Below are 20391 nucleotides of genomic sequence, written 5' to 3' on the forward strand. Positions count from 1 at the left end.
TAGGTCCCTTTCAAGTTTAAAGTTCTATATAACTCATAGTAAAGTTATACAGTCATATTAAATATAGAGATGGAGAAGGGCATAGTAGAAAGTTGTCCTTGGAAAAAGGAAGAACTAGGTTTAGGTGGTACCTCTGACATGTACTGGCTAGGTGGTACAGATAAGTGGCGTGGTAGATAGAATGTTGAATTTAAAAGTCTGAAAGACCTGAGAATGAATCCTGCCTCAGTCATTTACTATACATTTATATGTAAAGATAAATAGATAGACAGACAGATATAGTGCTTTACAAACCTTAAAGCCTATTTTTTGTTCAGTTATTTTCAGTTGTGTCTGACACTTTGTGACTCCATCTGGGGTTTTTGTGGCAAAGATAATGGAGAGTTTTGCCATTTCTTTTTCCAGCTCATTTGTTGTTGTTTGTCCTTCATATTCAAAGAGGACCAATGACATCAAAAGTGTGATGTCTTGACTCAACAATGGATTGTATTTGAATGAGGCAGATGAGGAAACTGAGTAAAACAGGGTTAAATGACTGTTAGGAAGTATCTGAGGAAGTGTTTGAACTCAGAACTCTACTCAACTATCTAGTTGCAAAACAAACAACACCCCCCCCAAAAAAAACCCTTAAACAATAAATACCTACTATGCACTAGGCATATTGCTAATCACTGGGGATTTAAAAGGAGGTAAAAGATTATTTCTGACCTCAAGGAGTTCACAGTTAATGGAAGAGACAACATGCAAACAACTGTGTACATATACAAATATAGGATAAATAGGAAATAACAAGTGGAAAACATTAGAATTGAGAGGAGTTGGGAAAGACTTTCTAGGGAAGATGAAATTGGACCTTAAAGTATGTCAGGGAAATCAGTCTGCAGAAATGAGGAGGGAGAATGTTCCAGAAATAGGAGATAGCCAGGGAAAATAACCTTTGGTGTTCCAAGGAAGTTCTCTTAAGAATGAGTGTCAGACCAGATGCTGATCTACCTCTTTTGAGAATGAGTGATTGGTCAGATGCTGATCTGCCTCAGGAGATGAAGCCTTCTTGCCAAGATCTTATAACCAATGAAACCATAGCCCCAGTCCAAAGGATATTTTCTTTAAATGCAGCAGTGCAACATAATGGACAGAGATCTGCTCTTGGAATCAGGTGAAGCTGCTGCTGCTGAGGTTTTTCTTTCCTTCTTGAAGAAACAACAGAGAGGTGTTTTCATGACATATAAGTGAATTGGATTTGGGTGATGGGGTGCTATAGTAAGTCACCAGCCTTACTTTCCCCTCCAGAGCCAATTGGGTCCAGTGGTCAGATATGAATCAGGATGCCTGGAAATGGTCTGGATTTGAGGCTGTCAAGGTTAAGTGACTTGCCCAAGGTCAAGCATTGGAGGGTGAATTCGAATTTCCGTCCATCTCCAGGGTTGGTGCTCATTCCACTGCACCGCCTAGGTAGTGGGTCTGAGTCCTATTTCTGATGCAAAGTACCTATAACCATAGACACATTGCTTGAACTTTCATTGTCTCAAGCAGATCCCTAAGACTAGAATTTACAGATGAGTGGTTGGCTTGTCTCAGTGGGAATCTTCCATATTAAAAAAAACAACACTAGGCATTGTTCACATTGATAAAATCATAGATTTGAGCTCCCCAAAATGACAAAGTCCTCCCAACTATATAGCTACCCCAGATTTTATTACTGCTATCATTATACTCAAGACAATTTCACTTGCCTTGGATCATAGCATCAATACCGGGAGGAGAAGAGGGAGGAGGCAATGAAGACAGGAGACTATAAGCCAAAAACAACTGACAAGAGCAGTCCATTCTGCCAAATTCTGCTCAGCAATACCTGTTTTTGACACTTCCCTTTGAACATCAGGAAGGCGGAAGACATAGTAAACGTATGAGGCCAAGAGGCAGTTGCGTCCATGCTGATCCTTGCTCAGGTCCTTGCTGTTGTGAAGGCTATTTGCTATTGAAACCACAGATTCAAAGGCAAACTGGGAGAAATTGGCTGGAGAGCAAAGAGAAAGATAATTTAAGCATCCAAGGTCTGAACCCAAATTCCCAACCAAAGAGTCCAGTCTACACCAACAACCTTGCTGGAGGCTGGGGAAGATTTTTGTTAACTCTTACAGGCCCAGTCTCCTTATCAATGACTACCTGTCCCTCTCTGCTTCATCTTCCTTGTCCCTGAGAACTCACAACAAAGAGCCTGATAAGGCTCGAGATGAAGGATTCCAAGTTCTTCTTTTCCTATCTGGCCCATCCATTTTCACCAGATGAGAAAGAGAAAGAAAACTAATGGAATAAAAAATTATTCTAGATAAAAGTCAGGATACTTAGGTATGAATTATTAACTGTGTGGCCTTGTTTGAATCCTTTCCTAACTTATAAAATAAATGACAGTATCCTAAATATAAAATAGGGATGATAATATAGTCACTATCTAACTCATAAGATTGTTGTGAGGGAAGCACTTTGTAAAAGCCTTAAAGCATAACATAAATGAGTTATTATTGTTGTTAAAACTTGCTTGAGGCATGTTGCTGTCCTGCTCCATAGACTGATGGTTTCCTATTTTATCAAGTTTAAAATTTTCCCCCGGAATCATCCAGGGTTTTCTATACTCTTCTTATAGTCTTCTCATTCAATCTTATTTCAGATCAAACTGTACAATCAGTCTTCTTCCTTCACTCCAGCACACACACACACACACACACACACACACACACACACACACACACACACACACACTGGCACACTGGATCTTCTCATCTCTGTGACTTTAAAATTGTGAATATTTAAATATAGAATTTGTTTCTTACATAGCATCAAGACTGGCTTCCATCTACTCTGTATATATCTTATCAATAACTAGTTACTTACAAGTTCTATTCTCTCATTAGAAATTAAGCTTCTTGAGGGAAGGAACCTATTTTTGCTTTTCTTTTGTAACCCCCAACATTTTGTATTTTTCTTCTTATTGTCATTTTTCAATCTTGCCTGACTTTTTAGGACCTCATTTGGAGTTTTCTTGGCAAACATTCCTTTTCCAGCTCATTTTATAGTTGAGAAAACTGATGCAAACAGGGTTAAATTACTTGCCAACCAGTGTCTAAGACCAGGTTTGAACTCAGGTCTTCTTGACTCCAGCCTCAGCTGCACCACCTGGCTACCCTATTCACCTTATACCCTAACCCTATTCAGTATTTGAGGCTGGATTTGGACTCAGGAAGATAAGTCTTCCTGACTCTAGACTGGGGAACTCTATCCACTGTGTCACCTAGATGCCCCTTCCTAGTCCCTTCTAGGGACTTAAAAAAAGAAGAAATAATCCCTACCCTCAAGGTGCTTATAACTCAGTCTTAGTCTTCTTCTTCACTTTCCTCTCACTATAGTTTCCCTCTCAGGTCACTCCTGAGTGATCCCTCACTACATGTGTTCTTTATTTTAATTAATGCAGTGGGGTTAAATGACTCGCCCAAGTCACTAGGCAATTATTAAGAGTCTGAGTTCACATTTGAACTAAGATCCTGACTCCAGGGCTGGTGCTCTATCCACTATGCCACCTAGCTGCCCTCACTACAAGTATTCTTAAGCCAGAAATGTCTCCCTTATCTCATGTATTTTAATTAAAAAAAATTTTTCCCCCAATCTCATGTGAAGGCCCAGAGCATATTCCCAATGCCAATCCCCCACTTCTTTCACATTCTTATTATAACCATAGTCCTTTAGAATTGCCATCACTGTCTTCTCTTTTTAGTAAGAGAAGGAAAAGGGAAGAAAATCTGCTCCCAGCAGGGACAGAGGTAGCTCCCAGTATTCCTTCTCATCCCCTGGATGGGAATCCAGACATTTGTGCATTTTCTTCTGCTTCCTTTCTGATTCTAGCATCTTCTCCCCAAAGACTAAAGTACCTGTCTGGCCTGCAATGACCATAGGCTGTATGGACAACTGAAAAAGCTTATCCAAAATTTGGTGCAGAAATAACACGAGGGGCTCCAGGCGGGAGGAATTCAGACAGATGATGCTCAGTTTCAATTCATGTTCCAGGTTAGCTTCTGTGATCTTTTGGTCTAGCACTCTGATGGGAAAGGTGACTTGGCTTTCCAGAGAGTGACACAGAGTGAAAAATTTCTCCAGGTGGTTGTCCTATGGAGGCGAAAAAAAGGGGCCTTGTGTGATTGCCTACTCCTGGGGAAGTTGCACAGATCAATAGAGTAAGCAGTGAATTGGACATTAATATAAATGATTAAAATGTACTGTGGAGGAGGAAAAGAGAAGTACAGTAGCAAATACTTTTGAGATGGCTAGATCCAAGTATGACTTATTACTTAGTATAACTGCACACATGTTATGAATTCTCAATAAATATTAACTGAATGAAAATTGGAATGTAGTCCCTAACATGCTCTCTATGCAGATGCCAATAACCTGGGCAAATATGTTATTAAGGAAGGAGGACTGCTGAATAGACATCCTTTTTAAGAAGCAGTTTGTGAGCTGGTAGATCAAGGACAGGCAGGAAAAAAAGGGATCAAACAAAATAAAACCAAGAAATATGTCAGAAAATTCAAGAAAGTGGAAAACTGCCTCCTGCTAGAATAAATGTTTAATTTGTAAATTACTACAAATATTTAAATATTTACTGGATTTGAAAGGGTCACATAGAGTTTAGGGGAAATGTAGAATTGGGATAAGATGTGGCTCCTGCCCTCAAGGAGCATGTAGTCAAATAGGGAAATAAGAAACCAAGATATAATAAGGACATTAGAGATAAAGCAAATTGCCAAGTAAGTAGGGAGGGGGCGGGGGTGGGGGAAGGTCCAGTTGGAAGAGATCAGTGAAGACTTTCTGGAAAAGATGGTACTTCATTTAAGGATCAAAGTTTGGATAGGTATTTAATAAGTAAAGGAAAGAGCACTAAGGCATGAGAGTAAAGTGAAAATACTACAGTTTAGTTAGAACAGGGTATGTTGAGGAAGTAGCATGAGATAAAATCAAAAAGGTAGTGCCATATTTTGGCATAGGAGCCACAACTATGTGCAGGAAGCAATAGGCTGAGAATTTCTGAGCAGTGACATTATCAATCAGTCAACAAACAAACATTTATTAAATGCTTAATATACTCCAGGCTCTAGAAATACAGAGAAGAAAAACAATGAGACTCTCAAGAATATCCTATTTAGTTGGAGCTTTGTATAAGAGAGAAAGAATGTTAGCTTGATGGGATGAAAGAGTAAAGGGAAGGTTTCTATATTTGATTTTTGGAGGTAATGGGGTAAAGTGATTTAACCAGGGTCACAAGTGTCTGAGGCCAAATTCAAACTCAGGTGTTCCTGGCTGCAGGTCTAGTGCTTCGTCCACTGTGCCACTTAGCTATGCCTTGTTTATAGGGCTAGGAAACCCAAGCATATTTTTAGGCCAAAAGAAAGGCCATAAGTAGAAAAGAACTTAAAGATGCATGAAGGAAATGAGATGGTGGCTGAAGTAACACCCTTGAGGACAAAGAAAGAAATGAGATCAAAGAGAGAGACCAACTTTCCTTAATCCATAGGGATAGTTCTTTTTTGATAAAGTGAAATAGAAGAAAGAAGTGATGATAATGAGGTTTGAAAAACGAGAGGTGTGATTTAGCTCCTCTCAGAAGATCAGTGAACAAGGATAATTGTAAAAGGTTTTTGATGGAAAATGCCATCCATATCCAGAAAAAAACAAGCTATGGAGTCTGAATGCAGAGGAAATATATACTATTTTCACTTTTTAAAATGTGTTCTATTTTTTTTCCTCTTAGGTTTTCTTCCTTTTAGTTATGATTTTTCTTTCACAGCATGACTAATATGGAAATGTGTTAAATATGATTTTATATATATATATATATATATAAAACACCTATATCAGATTGTTCACTGTAATGGGAGGGGGAAGTGAAGGGAAAGAGGTAGAAAAATATGAAACTTAAAAGTTTGCAAAAAGATGAATGTTGAAAATTATCTTTGCATGTCATTGGAAAAAATAAATTCAAAAAACAAAGAATAAAATAAAATAAAATTGGTGAGATAAAACAAAAGAAAAATGAGAGTTGTGAAGATGAGGGAGTTCATGTGGGATGTTCTCAATTTCCTAAATGAAGTAGTCATTTACTTTAACTACAGCGGTAGAGAGAACAGTTGGTGAATATAATTTTTCTTTACAAAGTATTTTTAGCTGGAATCAAAAGGGAATTTCAGGAATTTGATACTTGCAAGGACTTTAAAAAACATTTAGGAATTCTCATAAAGTAGTTTAATTGAATAATTTTTACTTATATCTGAAACAACCAAGATGCCCCACAACAGAACAGATTTAGAAGGTCAGAGTCTGGGAGACTCCATCCACAATATGACCATGGTCAAGTCCTTTATCCTTCTTAAACCAAAGGTAGCTCTCCAAATATTATCTACTAAATAACACACTTATTAAATATTATATTAGTAAAGGGACTATACACATTGAGGTAATCATAGACAAAATGCTAGTACAAATGAAATAACTAGGATTTCCATTTGACATTTTTTGGAGCTCATAACTGAATTTACGGAGTCTATAATAGCCATAATAGCTATGCCCTTCAGGTCCTTTACCTGGGTATGAACAGAAGAAACAGCCTGGACTTCAATGTTAAATACTCCTTTATGTCCTTCAGCCCATTTAATGGGAGGGTTCTGTGGAGGAACCTTCTATGAGAAAGGAAAAAAAGAAGAGAAATCAGTAACTCAATTCTCTTTTCTGATTAAATGGCAGAAATATAAAGAACAACAAATGTAAGAATTAGTTTAAATAAATTACTTAAAAGAAAATAATAATAACACCTAAATTTAAGTAAAACAATAAAGGTTTTGGGTGATTAGGCAAAGGAAGAGAATAAGTCCTGATTAAGCACCTCCTACATACAAGATAAAGTATGTAGGGGCAGCAAGGTGGTTCAGTGCACAGAACACCAGGACTGGAGTCAGAAAGATGCCTCTTTATGAGTTAAAATCCTGTTTGCCTCAGTATCCTCATTTGTCTAATGAGCTGGAGAAAGAAATAGCAAACCATTTCAATATCTTTACCAAGAAAACCCCAAATGGCTGAAAAATGACTCCAAAAAGCCCTAAACAAACGATACTAGAGGCTGTGTATAACACTCTACTCATTTGATTCTCACAACAACCATACGAGATAGGTACTGTTATTATTCTCATTTTACAGTTGGGGAAACTGAGGAAAACAGAGATTTTTTTTTTTTAAGTGACTGACCTAAGATCATATGGCTAGTAAGTATCTAAGACTGAATTTGAACTCAGATCTTCCTGGCTTCAGGCCAAAGATTTATCAACTGTGCAATCAATTACCTTTCTCAAGGAGCTCACAGTTTTATGGGGAGACAACATGCAAATAACTATGTATAAATAAGATAGATAGATAGATACATATATCTATCTTATAATATCTTACCTAATCTATCATCTGGTTTTTGGAGAAAAACATCTTCCCTTCCTTTTGATGATATTTCTCTTTTCAGTACTTCTATCAGTACAATGGGAAATTAACCAGAGAGGGGAAAATCTATGGAATCTCCCTTGAGAACTCTCTATTTAGTCATTTCCCTGGCTACCAGGAGAGTTGTGATAGAGGGGGACCTTTTGGAAACCATGAAGAGAAGAAAATAAAAAACCTCATAAAATGTTAGAGCTAGAAGAGACCTTCAGCTTCAATTAGTTCAACCTCTTGTTTTACAGATGAAGAAACTGAGACTCAAAGAGATCAAGTGATTTGCTTTGGGTCACAAGGGTGATGAGTATCAGAGCTGAAATTCAAACTCGTGTCTTTTGATTCCAAATCTTCTACTTTATCATGTTGCCCCCTTTTAGGGTCCGTACATATTGTCAGTGACCTCTGTTTGAGGAGAAATAGATTGTACTAACAAGTGCAAAAAGAGTCCCTGACCTCAAGGATCTCCCATTCTAATATGGGAAGACAAAATGAAAATAACTAGGTACCTACAAGAAATGTATAGATCAGGTGTAACAAAGTTTATTGATTACCTCTGGAGAGTGCATTGAGTAATTGGGAGGTAGTTTTTCCAAAGCAACAGGAAGACAGTAAGATCCAGTTTGAAGGCGTTCATTAAAGAGAATTGGTAACCACTGAAACAGATGATGTAAGGGATAAATTGTTATTTATTATAGTTCCTCATTCTGACAATTCATCTAGCTCACCATAATCAAATGCAACTGAGCAATGATTAGATATTGACCAGTGCTCTTCTAGACAGTAATTTCTGCCAAGTTCTTTACATTTTAAATCCTTTGATAGCTCCAGGGACAGCACTATCTGATAGTTTGTGGAATGCTGCCTCTCTCTCTCTCTCTCTCTCTCTCTCTCTCTCTCTCTCTCTCTCTCTTTCTCTCTGTATTCAGGAAAAAATAAATTGTATTTTTTCCATTATTGGAAAATATTTTATCATGACCATAATATTGTACTTTTAAATAGTTTTTATGTGTTCAAAAATGCCATAGTTTTTCTTTTTCCTTTGTTAAAAAAAGGTCTTGGGGCATCTAGGTGGCACAGTGGATAAAGCACTGGCCCTGGAGTCAGGAGTACCTGGGTTCAAATCTGATCTCAGACACTTAATAATTACCTAGCTGTGTGGCTTAACCCTATTTGCTTTACAAAAACCTAAAAAAAAAAAAAAGGTCTTGCATGGCCCATCTAGATTACAACATGGAAAGGGAGGGCTATGCAGTGAAATTGGGATAAATGATCATTCTTCCAATATCTATTATTTGTGGGCTCTTTCTATTTTTAAGAATCTTTCATTTGCCAGGTCAAGATCATTCTGTGATTTCTTCCCTTGGCTATAACAGGATCTAGCATATTTTGCTAAGAGAAAGTGATAGGGCTTAATTCTCTATTTCAATAGGGATTTTGAAGACCCAAGGAAAGTGAAATGTGAATCATTAGGTTTAGATCAACTCACTGAATATCCCAGGAGACTTTCTATTGAAGTGCCTTGCTTTTGATGACAGCTAATATGGTAGAATGTGAAGAGAAGATGGTGACTGACTGTGAGTTTTGCAGGTAGCTTAATTTTCACTTCTTCATAAAAGTCAGGAGATCTGTTTGGAAAGTACAAAGAATCAAGCATGAATGAAAACTACCCATACTACAAATTATATCTTCAAAGATATCCCCATCCCCAGTCTGTCTTGAACTTTTTGTCTTTTCCCTTTCATTTTCCCCATTAGATTGTAAACTCCTTGAGGACAGGTCTGTCTTTTTTTTTTCTTTTCCTATTCCTAACACTTAACACAGTAACTGACACTGATTGATTTTTTTTTTTAGGTTTTTTTGCAAGGCAGTGGGGTTAAGTGGCTTGCCCAAGACCACACACCTCGGTAATTATTAAGTGTCTGAGGCTGGATTTGAACTCATGTACTCCTGACTACAGGGCTGGTGTTCTATCCACTGTGCTACCTAGCCACCCCTCACACTGATTGACTTTTACAAAATTCTTTTCCTACACTTTTCCTACACTTTCCTAAGGGAAAGCCTTAGGGAGTGTTAGATTAACTTCCATTTACTCACAAACTAAAAGCTGCTACAAAAATAAAAATAATAAACTGGAGATATAGAATTAGAAAAGGGTCTTAAGTCTGATCTTTGCCTTAGAGGGCAGTGAGCAAATAAATCTGTTTTGCACCTCCAAAGTAGGGATAATACAATCTGAAAACTATTATAGTGCTCTGCTTCCCAACTGCTTTTCCATCTCAAATTATCTATAAAATTAATATGGTTTTTACCTAGAGAAACAAAGTGGAGGATTTGGGAGTCTGGGCCTACTTTTGTTTCAAAAATCATGAAAATATTTGGAAGATACTCATAAGAGATCAAAGAGAACTTATATAATTAAAAAGTATTAATTAACAACTCTTTTGGAGTGTCAATTGAGGAAATTGAGGGGGGTGCCTATCAATTGGGAGGGAGAGGTTGAATAAATCATGGTATGTGAATATAATGGATATTTATTGTGCCATAAGAAATGATGAAAGGGAGGGTTTTAGAAAAAATCTGGAAAGACTTGGCATGAAGTTCTGAAAAGGAAAATGAGCAGAGCAAAAGAACAATTTATACAATAACAACATTTAACTTTTAGAAGACCTAAGAACTGGGATCAATGCAATGTCCAATCATATAATACCAGAAGTTCAATGAGGGCTCAAGATATATAGAATGAGATATGTCTTTTTTTTTTTTTTTGCCAAAGTATGAAATTATTGTGTTTTAAAATTTTGGTATTTGTGATAAGGATTTTGTTTTTATTTTTCAACTTGTCGGGGAGAAGAGAGGTGAGGAAGAAAATAAATGTTTATTAATGGAAATAAAGGTAAAATAAAAGTTACATAAGAAAATAGTTAAAAGGCACAGAACATTAAGGAGAGTCAAAAAGGATGAAACAACTTGGTTTCGTATTTTTTAAAGTGTACCTACTTATTGTGGTATGTGATGGCTGTGTAGACTTCTTGCAGAAATTCAGGGCCATTGGACTTTCCAAAGATGACCTGTTCTCACCAAATAGAAGAAACCAAGACAACAGTTACAGCTGTATGAATGGAATGTTATCAGAAAGGACATCTTAATCCCAATTAGAGTTCTAGTATACTAAACTGAGAATGAAGAGTTCTGGCTTCTAAACTTTGGCCAATCCGTAATGTGTAAATATTAATTTTTCTGCTTAGGATCTGGTGCCATTTTATGCTGAATTTAGGATAGAACTCTGGTCTTAGACCTCCCCCCCCCCCCCCAAGCTAGTCACTTGAGGAAGTAGCAGATAATTTTCCAGGGAAAAGCAAGAAATTGGAGAGTGCTCGCCCAGGAAACTTGCTTCCTTCCTGATTGTCCCAAACCTTCCTCAATTCTGTATCTCCTTCTCTACCTGTTCCATCTACAAGAAGGTGTTGGAAAAGTCCTGGCTTTCTCTCGAGGACATTGAGAAACAGAAGAGATCCAGGATCGGATTGTGGGTTTTGTTTTTTTTTTGCTTTTTTGCAAGGCAGTGGGGTTAAAGTGACTTGCCCAATGTCACACAGCTGGGTAATCATTAAGTGTCTGAGGTCAGATATAAACTTAGGTCCTCCTGACTTCAGGGCCAGTGCTCCATCCATTGCACCACCTAGTTGCCCCAGATTGTGGTTCAATTCTATTTGAAGAGTCAAGAAGTAGCTTAATCTAATCTGATGAGAAAATGGAAAATATTGATAACTACAAGGTGATGAGACACATCATGTGAGGAAATCCTGGTATGCCAAATTCCTCTGAAGTCTATGCTTTATCTGTTTACAATGACTTCTTGAAATCTAATCCATCAAGAATTTGTCATTTTATTGATGGGGGTATTGCCTCTAACTAATGCAGATCAAAATCATTTTGACCTTTTAGGAGATGGTATGTGTGAGTTCAATTCCCCCAAATTCATCATTTTGGGCCTAACATGTCAGGAAACTTTCTGAACTTAGCTAGGCTGGTCTTCAGATGTAACATGGTTATCTGCTAGGAAACATAAAGTCTTTTTAACTGCCATTATTGTTGTTGCTGTTATTCCTGTTTTACAGATGAAGAAATTTTAGGCAGAGAAGTGTTAAGTGACTTGCATAGGATCACACAGTTAATAAAAGTCTGAGGCTGGATTTAAACACAGGTTAGCCACTGCACCACCTGCCTTCCCACAAGTGGCAGAGAAGTTCAACCTCAAAGTCAGTACAACCTAGTTTCAAGACCTGACATGTAATGGCTACAGGATCCAGGGCAAGTCATTTAATGTCTCATTGTCCCAGGCAATGATCTCCACCTTTAAGTTGTAGGATAAATACACCTGAAGATAGGTTTCCTGATTTGGAACACCTTGCACTGATAAAATCATAGGACCAGTAGATGAGACTGGGCATTGGATCAATGGATACCATGCTGTTTAGAAAATAGTTCTGGAGATAGGTGAAAAATCAAACTGTGCCCTTTGACTCTTGTATGAGGAATGCAACTTTTATCTTCTGCTGATTATGAGAAAAAGTTTCTATCCATTGTCTGTGTGTCTAAAGGCTCCTACTAGGGCAAGTTAGGCAAGAGATTGCTTGGTGCCTCAGGTTTCTCCAGAGAAGGACACTATGCTAGCCATTATATATGTCACTGGGACATAGCAGCCTGGGGTTCTATTTACAGTTCAGATTCCAAAGATTTTTTTTTTTGTGTTGGGTTGTTTTTTTGCCCACTCTGACTTATTTTCCACATTACCGGCATAGCACTGTTAGCATCCTCTCCACACATAAACTGGATCTTAATTGTAATGTTTCTTGCAGATGCCACTTTATTAGCAAAGTTCAGCCGTTGTGGGTAGACATAGAGAAGATTTCTGGAAAAGAAGAAAAAAAAGAGGAATAAATTAATGAGGGAGATGTGCCTGAAGTTTGATGGTAGAATTTGAAATTTAGCAGAGCTTTTTAATGCAAAGAAGGAATAAATCCTTGCAAAAGGGTTAGTTTTTATATGTAAGGATTTTTTTTTGGTAGGAGAAAGAAGCTAAAATGGAATTTTCTCATATGCAATGGCTACAATATGTAAGTGAATGAATTACTAAAAGGAAGCCAAAGAATAAGTAATAGGAAAAAACCATAAAAGTTTCTAGAGGAAAAAAGTAATGAAACACCCATTAATCAATAAGCATTATTAAGTGTCTATTGCATACCAGTGCTAGGTACCAAGACCAAGAAAGAATCATCCATGCTCTCGGTTTATTGGAAATAAACACAATTCTTCCCTTTAGGAGACCACTAGGGCAGAATATTGTGTAATTTTGCTTAGACGTTTTTAATTATCTCAAAGAAGGACTGAAGTGGAAAACGATTGTGTGAAGGGAAGACAGAAGACATTAATAAAATGTATTTTTTAAAAAATAAAATAATTTTGTCTTTAGCTTTATTCATTTAACAGCAAACAAGCTTAGAGAGTAATCAGAACTCTGCTTGTTAGGAAACTTCTGCTGGGGAGAAAAATCTTATAGAATGTTCTCAGCCTTACATTTAAAGCCATCTTGGATCTGGTTCTCATCCACCTTTCTAATTTTATTCCATATTGTTTTCCTGTACTCTTTCTTCATTCTAGTTAAACTATTTTTCACACATGATATTCCATTTCCTGTCTCAGGAATGTACCTGGTGCTTCCTTTTATAGAAGGGCTCTCCTGATCCTCCCAACTACGATCATTCTCTCTTCCTCTAGTTTTGGAAGATAAATACAAATCTTTGGATGACTAAGGCAATGGGCAAGTGAGTGAGGACAGGAATGAGAGAAATTATTATTTCTCTGTCACAGTAATAACAATTATTGAGATTAAGATTATTTTCCCTCATTCAAAACTAAATCTCTGTTGATTTTACAGCCAATCTTTGAAAGACATTATTGACTTTGTTCAAAATTCCAGTCCACTTTGACCCTCTCATCTAGGTGGAATTGTTACCCCACCCAAAGAGAAAACCTTTCAAAAGAGAGTTTAATTTAGGTGAATCTCAGTTCTTTTGTGTGTTCTACTTAGACAAGCTGGGTGGGGGTTGATCCTCTGTCTATTTTGCCAGAGGCTGGGAATGATCTGGGTGGAGAGGAGTATAAGTGACATAATCAAAGTCTCTTCTCTAGCCTCTCATTAGAATAGGTCTACTTTTCATTATAATATTAATTCTCTCACTAATTGTTAACCAGAGTTACTTTCTGCCTTTTGGGAACACTCACTCTTCCAAGGGGATATAAGCATTGAGAGGCCTTTATGATTCATAACACAATTAGCATAATTAATAAAATGATGAATTACTCAGAAATTATGTTTAATCAAACTTTTCATGTCACAATATATGTGACATTTTTCATATGTCACAGGGATAAGGTAAGGCAAGCAGATTTTTTTTAATGAATATCTAGGTGTACATAGAACTATATTAATGGTCTATATAGAGAGAAGATTCTTTAAGATCCAGATTGGCTTAGATGATATTTGGAGTCCTTTCAAACTTAAATTCTGTGTGATTCTGCATCTGAGTGAATCTACATCAATATGCACATTATATTCTAGAAGTCCAAACTTCAAAGTGGTATGGGAAAAGAAAGTAATTCTTATCATTGCCTGTATTCATATTCAGGCTCAATCAATAGTCAAGACCACTGAGAGAAAAATGTAACCAATCCTATATTACAGGGCAGGGAATTAAATTTTCTTGACTCTTTATCAAAACAACCAAGAATTCCATGGTTCTTGTCCAAATAGAGACAACAAGTGGAAGACCTTGATCTCTCATTTTGAATCATACTGGCCTTGATCCCTTACTTTGGACTCCTTGTCTAGGATAAATATGATTTGTATCATTGTTTTTTTCTGCTAGAATTATTTCTGCTAGAATATTACTAATCTAATAGATTTTAAATATCTTCATTTTTACTAGAAGATATCACATATTCCTAAATCCCACCTAAATTTCCCTGGTGACTAAAATACACACACACACACACACACACACACACACACACACACACATACATAACATAAAATTAACTTTAATTTTAATTAATTAAATTTAATTAATTAATTAATTAATTAAAAAGTCCATTTTTTTAATGATACCCCAAAACATTAATGTCATTAATAAATTATTGCCTGAACCCAGAGACAAAAGTTTATATAGGCACTATTGTATTATAAACATTACTATTATAATAGATAAAATTTATTTCTCTTTCTTTTGGCAATTCTGAAAAGAGAGGAAGAATATGATATAATGCAGATTGGAACCAGGAACTGGTTTCAGGTCCTGCCTTTGACACATACTGATCATGAGAATGAGAAAATCACCTAACTTTCAATCCCACAAAAGGCTAAAATTCTAATTTGTAGAGTAGTTGACAATATGCATTGGTAAAGGGATAATTCTCATTGGGAGTTCCCTATACCAATGCAATCACAGTTAAATAAACAATTTTAAAAAATGCACTTAGTTTATTTTGGTCACTACTACCTTAACCTGCTTGAAGGTCAAGGGAAGAGTCTTGGCCACACTAACTCAGGGGCAAAGAACAAGGCTTAGAAAACCAAAAGGCAGGAGCTGAAGTTGCTATCAGGTTTATTGAACTTGTACATAAAAGTACATACAAAGTACATATACTTTTAAACTAAATAAAATTTATACTAAATAAAAAAGCACTTCTAAATACAGATTATAAAAGAAAAATAATTATAAATGAAACTATGAATCTTTTATGTAAATAATAAATGCAAAATGTAACTTTCAAAGGTGTCTTGCTTTTCTGTGATTTCTTCTGTCAACTTTTATGTATTAAAATTTTTTTATTAATTCTCTTTTCTTTTCTTTTTTTAGTGGAAAAACAGAATCCTATTCTTGTCCACTCCTCATTAAAAAAGGGGAAAACTAGCCCTTGTAATAAATATGTACAATAAAGCAAAAATAAATGCCCACATTGGTCAGGTTTGAAAATTTATGTCTCCTCCTGCACCCTAAAAACCCATCACCTCTCTGTGAGAAACTGAATGAATCAGAAAGCAAACTCCATTGGTCCTCTGGAATGCTGTTACACTTTTTTAGTTTAACTTTCAGGGTGGCTAGGTAGCACAGTGGATAGAGCACCAGCCCTGGAGTCAGGATTACCTGAGTTCAAATCCAGCCTCAGACACTTAATAATTACCTAGCTGTGTGGTCTTGGGCAAGTCACTCAACCCCATTGCCTTGCAAAAAAAAAATACTCTAATAGATATTCTCCAAACATGACACAGGTTAGGGGCGGCTAGGTGGCATAGTAGATAAAGCACTGGCCTTGGAGTCAGGAGTACCTGACTCAAATCCGGTCTCAGACACTTAATAATTACCTAGTTGTGTGGCCTTGGGCATGTCACTTAACCCCATTTTGTTACAAAAACCAAAAGGAAAGAAAGAAAGAAAGAAAGAAAGAAAAAAAAGAAAGAGAGACCTCTCATTTTATCCAGCATCAAAAATCAATTCAATAAGGCATATAATAGGTCCAAAACTACTCAACCACCCTACAATGCAAAGAGATGAAAAGATTTTACCTTCTGTTATGTAAAAGAATTAGAATCATTTCCCTAAAATACATAACTTAAGGGGATAAATCTTTGGGAAGCTAAGAGGTAATAACATTCATCCTTCATTCTGGAAGAAGACCATCAGTTGATGCATGACAAACTAATGAATTGGATTTGAGTGAGGTGGCTGTGTTAAGGCACCAGTCTCACTTTCTCCTCCAGAGTCATCTGGATCCAGTGCCCAGATATGAATCAGTATGACAGGAGATTGTCCTGGATGTGAGGAAATCAGGGTTAAGTGATTTGTCCAGGGTCACACAATTATTTAAGATAAAAGGTAAAATGTCTAGAGCACTGGTACTGGAGTTGGGAAGATCTGAATTCAAATACTTACTAGCTGTGTAGGCAAATCACTTCACCTCTGTTTACCTCAGGTTCTTTATCTGTAAACTGAGCTAGAGAAGGAAATGGCAAACCACTATAGTATCTTTGCCAAGAAAGCTCCAAATGGGATCATGAATAGTTGGATACAACTCAACAATAAAAATTCTGTTTCTGAGAGACAGACATTGGCTGTGCGATTTTGAGCAAATCATTTAACCACTTACTGTTCTGGGTAATTTTTAATTTCCAGATACCTTTGCAAGACTATCACTTGTATTGTAAGAAAGTATTTCCTCCTCACAAGGTGTTCCCTGAGCAATGAAATTACAGGCCCAGTCATTATGCTTCACATAATTTTAAATTCCAACAGAAAGTTAACGATTGCATACAAGGTCATGTTTCCCTTAAATTCTAAGTTCTTAACTTTTCTTAAAATATATACTACTCAATAACTGTATTTTAATATAGTTGATCTCCTTGGATAGCTGGTAACACAATGGGTAGAGCACTGGGCCTGGAATAAGGAAGAACTGAGTTTGAATTCAATCTCAGATACTTATTAGCATGTGACCTTGAACAAGTCACTTGATTTCTGTTTGCTTCAATTTTCTTAGCTCTAAAATGAGAATAATAATAATAGTACTTACTTCACAGAGTTGTTTTGAGCATCAAATGCGATATTTGTAAAAAATACTTCCCATAGTACCTGGCTACATGGAGGGTGCTACATAAGCACTTATTTTCCCTTCTTCTGCATTCCCCCCCCCTTATAATTCTAAATATTTTAATTGTTTTCCTTTGTACTCCCATGTATTTTGTTTATACATTTTTCCCATCTGCTCCCTCTCTCCTATGCTTTGCTATTCCCCCCCCCCCCCAGGACACTGACTACCAATTAGTATCAAAAAACCCAAACCCCAATAGTAAGGAGGGGGAGTGTGGAACATGGTAAGAAGGTTAAAACAACTAGACTAAATATGAAAGTAATGAATCAATTTCATGTGAATGGGCACTTCCAAAAAACAATGAAGCACAAATAGTTCACCCAGGTAAACGAATGGGGAGCAAATGTCCAAAATATGAACCGCAATTTTCCCCAACTCATTGGCACCACCTAATTCTTACTGTTTTGAGATTGAACTGAGCCAATCTCCACATATAGATCAAGTATTGCTTAACAGATTGAGCTAGGATGAGTATGGATAGAAGTGGAGATGGCTACAGACATTTAGAGATGGAGCTGATGGAATAATTAATCTTTATTTAGTGTTTAAAATCTATTTTCTCACTTAAGCCTCGTATAACCCAGGGTAATAGTTTCTAGTATCACTGTTTACCCATTTCACAGATGAGGAAACAGTGTTGCAGAGAAATTTTAAAAAGTTAAAAAACTTTCCCCAAGTCCCATTTGGTATCAGAGGTTAGGGTATCAATTCTGCCTTACCAAATTCAAGTCTAGCACTAGTACTACCACACACTGCCTTTTCCATGTAATGTCAATGAGGATGGAAATTGATCCGAGGTAGAGTGAAAATTTGTTTTCAGGGTGACAGGGAAAAGACTAGAAAAACTGAGAGATGGGAGGAAAGTTCATAGCATGAGAAAGACAGTAGAACAGTTTAAGCAGGTATAATGTGAATAGGTATAACTTTATCCTCCTCCAAATATTAATATAATGGGCAATTACATGGGGCTGTGGATAGAGGACTGACGCTGGAGTCTAGGAACTTACTAGTTACCCTTTCCTCATCCGTAAAATGAACTGGAGAAGGAAATAGCAAACCACATCAGTATCTTTGCCAAGAAAACCCCAAATGGGGTCACAGAGAATTGGATGTGACAAATGACTCAACAAAAATATGTATTTTCCTCAATTACATGCATCACTTTATTTATTTGTTTATTTATTTATTTATTTATTTATTTATTTATTTACTTTTGTGAGGCAATGGGGTTAAGTGGCTTGCCCAAGGCCACACAGCTAGGTAATTATTAAGTGTCTGAGGCCGGATTTGAACCCAGGTACTCCTGACTCCAGGGCCAGTGCTCTATCTACTGCACCACCTAGCCACCCCCATCACTATATTTAATATCTGATTACATCAACTTACTTTTTCTGCCCCTCCCAGAAACACTTTAGCTGGTTTCAATTGATAACAAACTCTTGGGGGATGTTAAATTCTTTCCACTGATTAAAAAAAAAAGTTTGAGAACTATTGCTTAATTTAGCACCAACACTAGAGCAGTTCTAGGAAGCTGGGGGTTAATCTGTGGAATTTAGCAATGCTTAATCCAAAGTCAACACACTTCTCTTTCCTATCCCATGATTTTTTAAAGACTTAGTGGTCCATTGGGAAGCTTTCCTCAAAAGAGTTAGAAAACCACCAAATAGGGATTGAACTGCCTTTGAAAGTGACAATACAAAAACAATTGATTTGATTCTTTCTGAGTTTGACCTATTCTTTATCCAGCACAAAAGAAAACTGACTGATCACAAGCATCAAAGAAGAAAAAGACACCCAATTTTCTTATTCACAAAAGAAAATGGATGAACAGGCACAAGGGATGGTATAATTTGGCACTGTTTAGGGAGCAGGTAAGTCAGCACAAACAGCAAATCTGCCACATGTTTCAACAACTGAATGGTTTTGACCACTCTTTGGCTGATTGTTGAAACAAGCCAACAACAGGAGAGATTAAGGATTTGCCTGAAGCAGAGAGAGCTAGGCAACTTGAGAGGAGGGATGGAGATCTTTATCAGCTACTTGCTAAATTCAAGAATGAACTTGCCCAAGGAATGGAATATAGAGGAAAAACCTAGACAAGAACCTAGAGTTGCTAAAGCAAAAGATAAAAGGTACCTTGTTCTTTATAAGGCAGGTGTAATTACACTGATGAATGTGACAGTAAGAAAATTTGGGGGTTCTGTGATTTCATCAGTATGGCTGGCTCCTAGCAGGGAAATATCCTCTGTCCATGCAGATCAAAAAATGTCTTGCAACTTGTTTAGATAGTTTAAATAATTTTTGCTTCCAAGGCTACAGTTCCTCTCATGCTAATATTTTAAAAGTCATAATCAACATCATTTTAATAAGGTGTTAAAGAGGTTCTATAATAGATACTATTAAAATTTTTCAGTTCAGAAAAGAATTGTAGGTAGATAGTAAATTAAATTTCAATACATTAGATTATGGTTAAATTATATGGAGCACTGTTAAGTATTTATTTGAGGGTGAGACTTTGGTTGGTAAGGAGACTGTGATGCCATTGATATGAAAAAACCAAATGCAGAAACTCCACCTAATTAAATCAGGTGCCCTACATTTGAGAGTCTCAGGACAATTGAAAGGAGCCCTGAGAAGCTAAGTAACTTGCTCATGATTGCATAGTCAGTAAATGAGAGAGGCAAGATTTGAATCCAAGGCTTCTTGACTTTGAGGCATTCTTTAAATGGATATTCCCATCACAATACCATTTAAGCCATTTTTGTGCTATTCCTTTTTTCAGGAAAGATTCTAATATTTCTCTTTTATTGAACATTCATCTTTTTATTGATCATTAGATTTAGATTTACAGGGTATGTAATTTTTGGCTTATATCTTGACTGCCTTTGATTTTTTTGAGTATGTATTCTATTCTTTTCTGTGGTTTCTGGTATGTTCAGTATAATCTTGTGCTATTTGAATTTCTTTTCCTTTATATTTGAAGGTCTTTCTCTTGACTCTTTTTTTTTTTTTTAGGTTTTTGCAGGGCAAATGGGGTTAAGTGGCTTGCCCAAGGCCACACAGCTAGGTAATTATTAAGTGTCTGAGACCAGATCCGAACCCAGGTACTCCTGACTCCAAGGCCAGTGCTCTATCCACTGCGCCACCTAGCTGCCCCCT

General features: G+C 36.7%; 1 protein-coding gene across 5 annotated transcripts in view; it reads right to left on the reverse strand.

The window, feature by feature from the left end:
• Window positions 1-20391, reverse strand: part of DOCK8 (dedicator of cytokinesis 8) — a 306811-nt gene that overhangs the window by 95214 nt on the left and 191206 nt on the right. For all 5 annotated transcript variants that reach the window (XM_074196530.1, XM_074196529.1, XM_074196534.1 and 2 more), the window contains 7 exons: window positions 12319-12436; window positions 10522-10592; window positions 9011-9149; window positions 8076-8177; window positions 6630-6725; window positions 3924-4158; window positions 1853-2017 (listed from right to left, as the gene is read on the reverse strand). In XM_074196530.1, coding sequence (XP_074052631.1) covers window positions 1853-2017; window positions 3924-4158; window positions 6630-6725; window positions 8076-8177; window positions 9011-9149; window positions 10522-10592; window positions 12319-12436 — 926 coding nt within the window. The remainder of the gene's footprint in view (window positions 1-1852; window positions 2018-3923; window positions 4159-6629; window positions 6726-8075; window positions 8178-9010; window positions 9150-10521; window positions 10593-12318; window positions 12437-20391) is intronic.

The sequence above is a fragment of the Macrotis lagotis genome, chromosome 8 (genome assembly GCF_037893015.1).
Source record: "Macrotis lagotis isolate mMagLag1 chromosome 8, bilby.v1.9.chrom.fasta, whole genome shotgun sequence".
Lineage (NCBI taxonomy): Eukaryota > Metazoa > Chordata > Mammalia > Peramelemorphia > Peramelidae > Macrotis > Macrotis lagotis.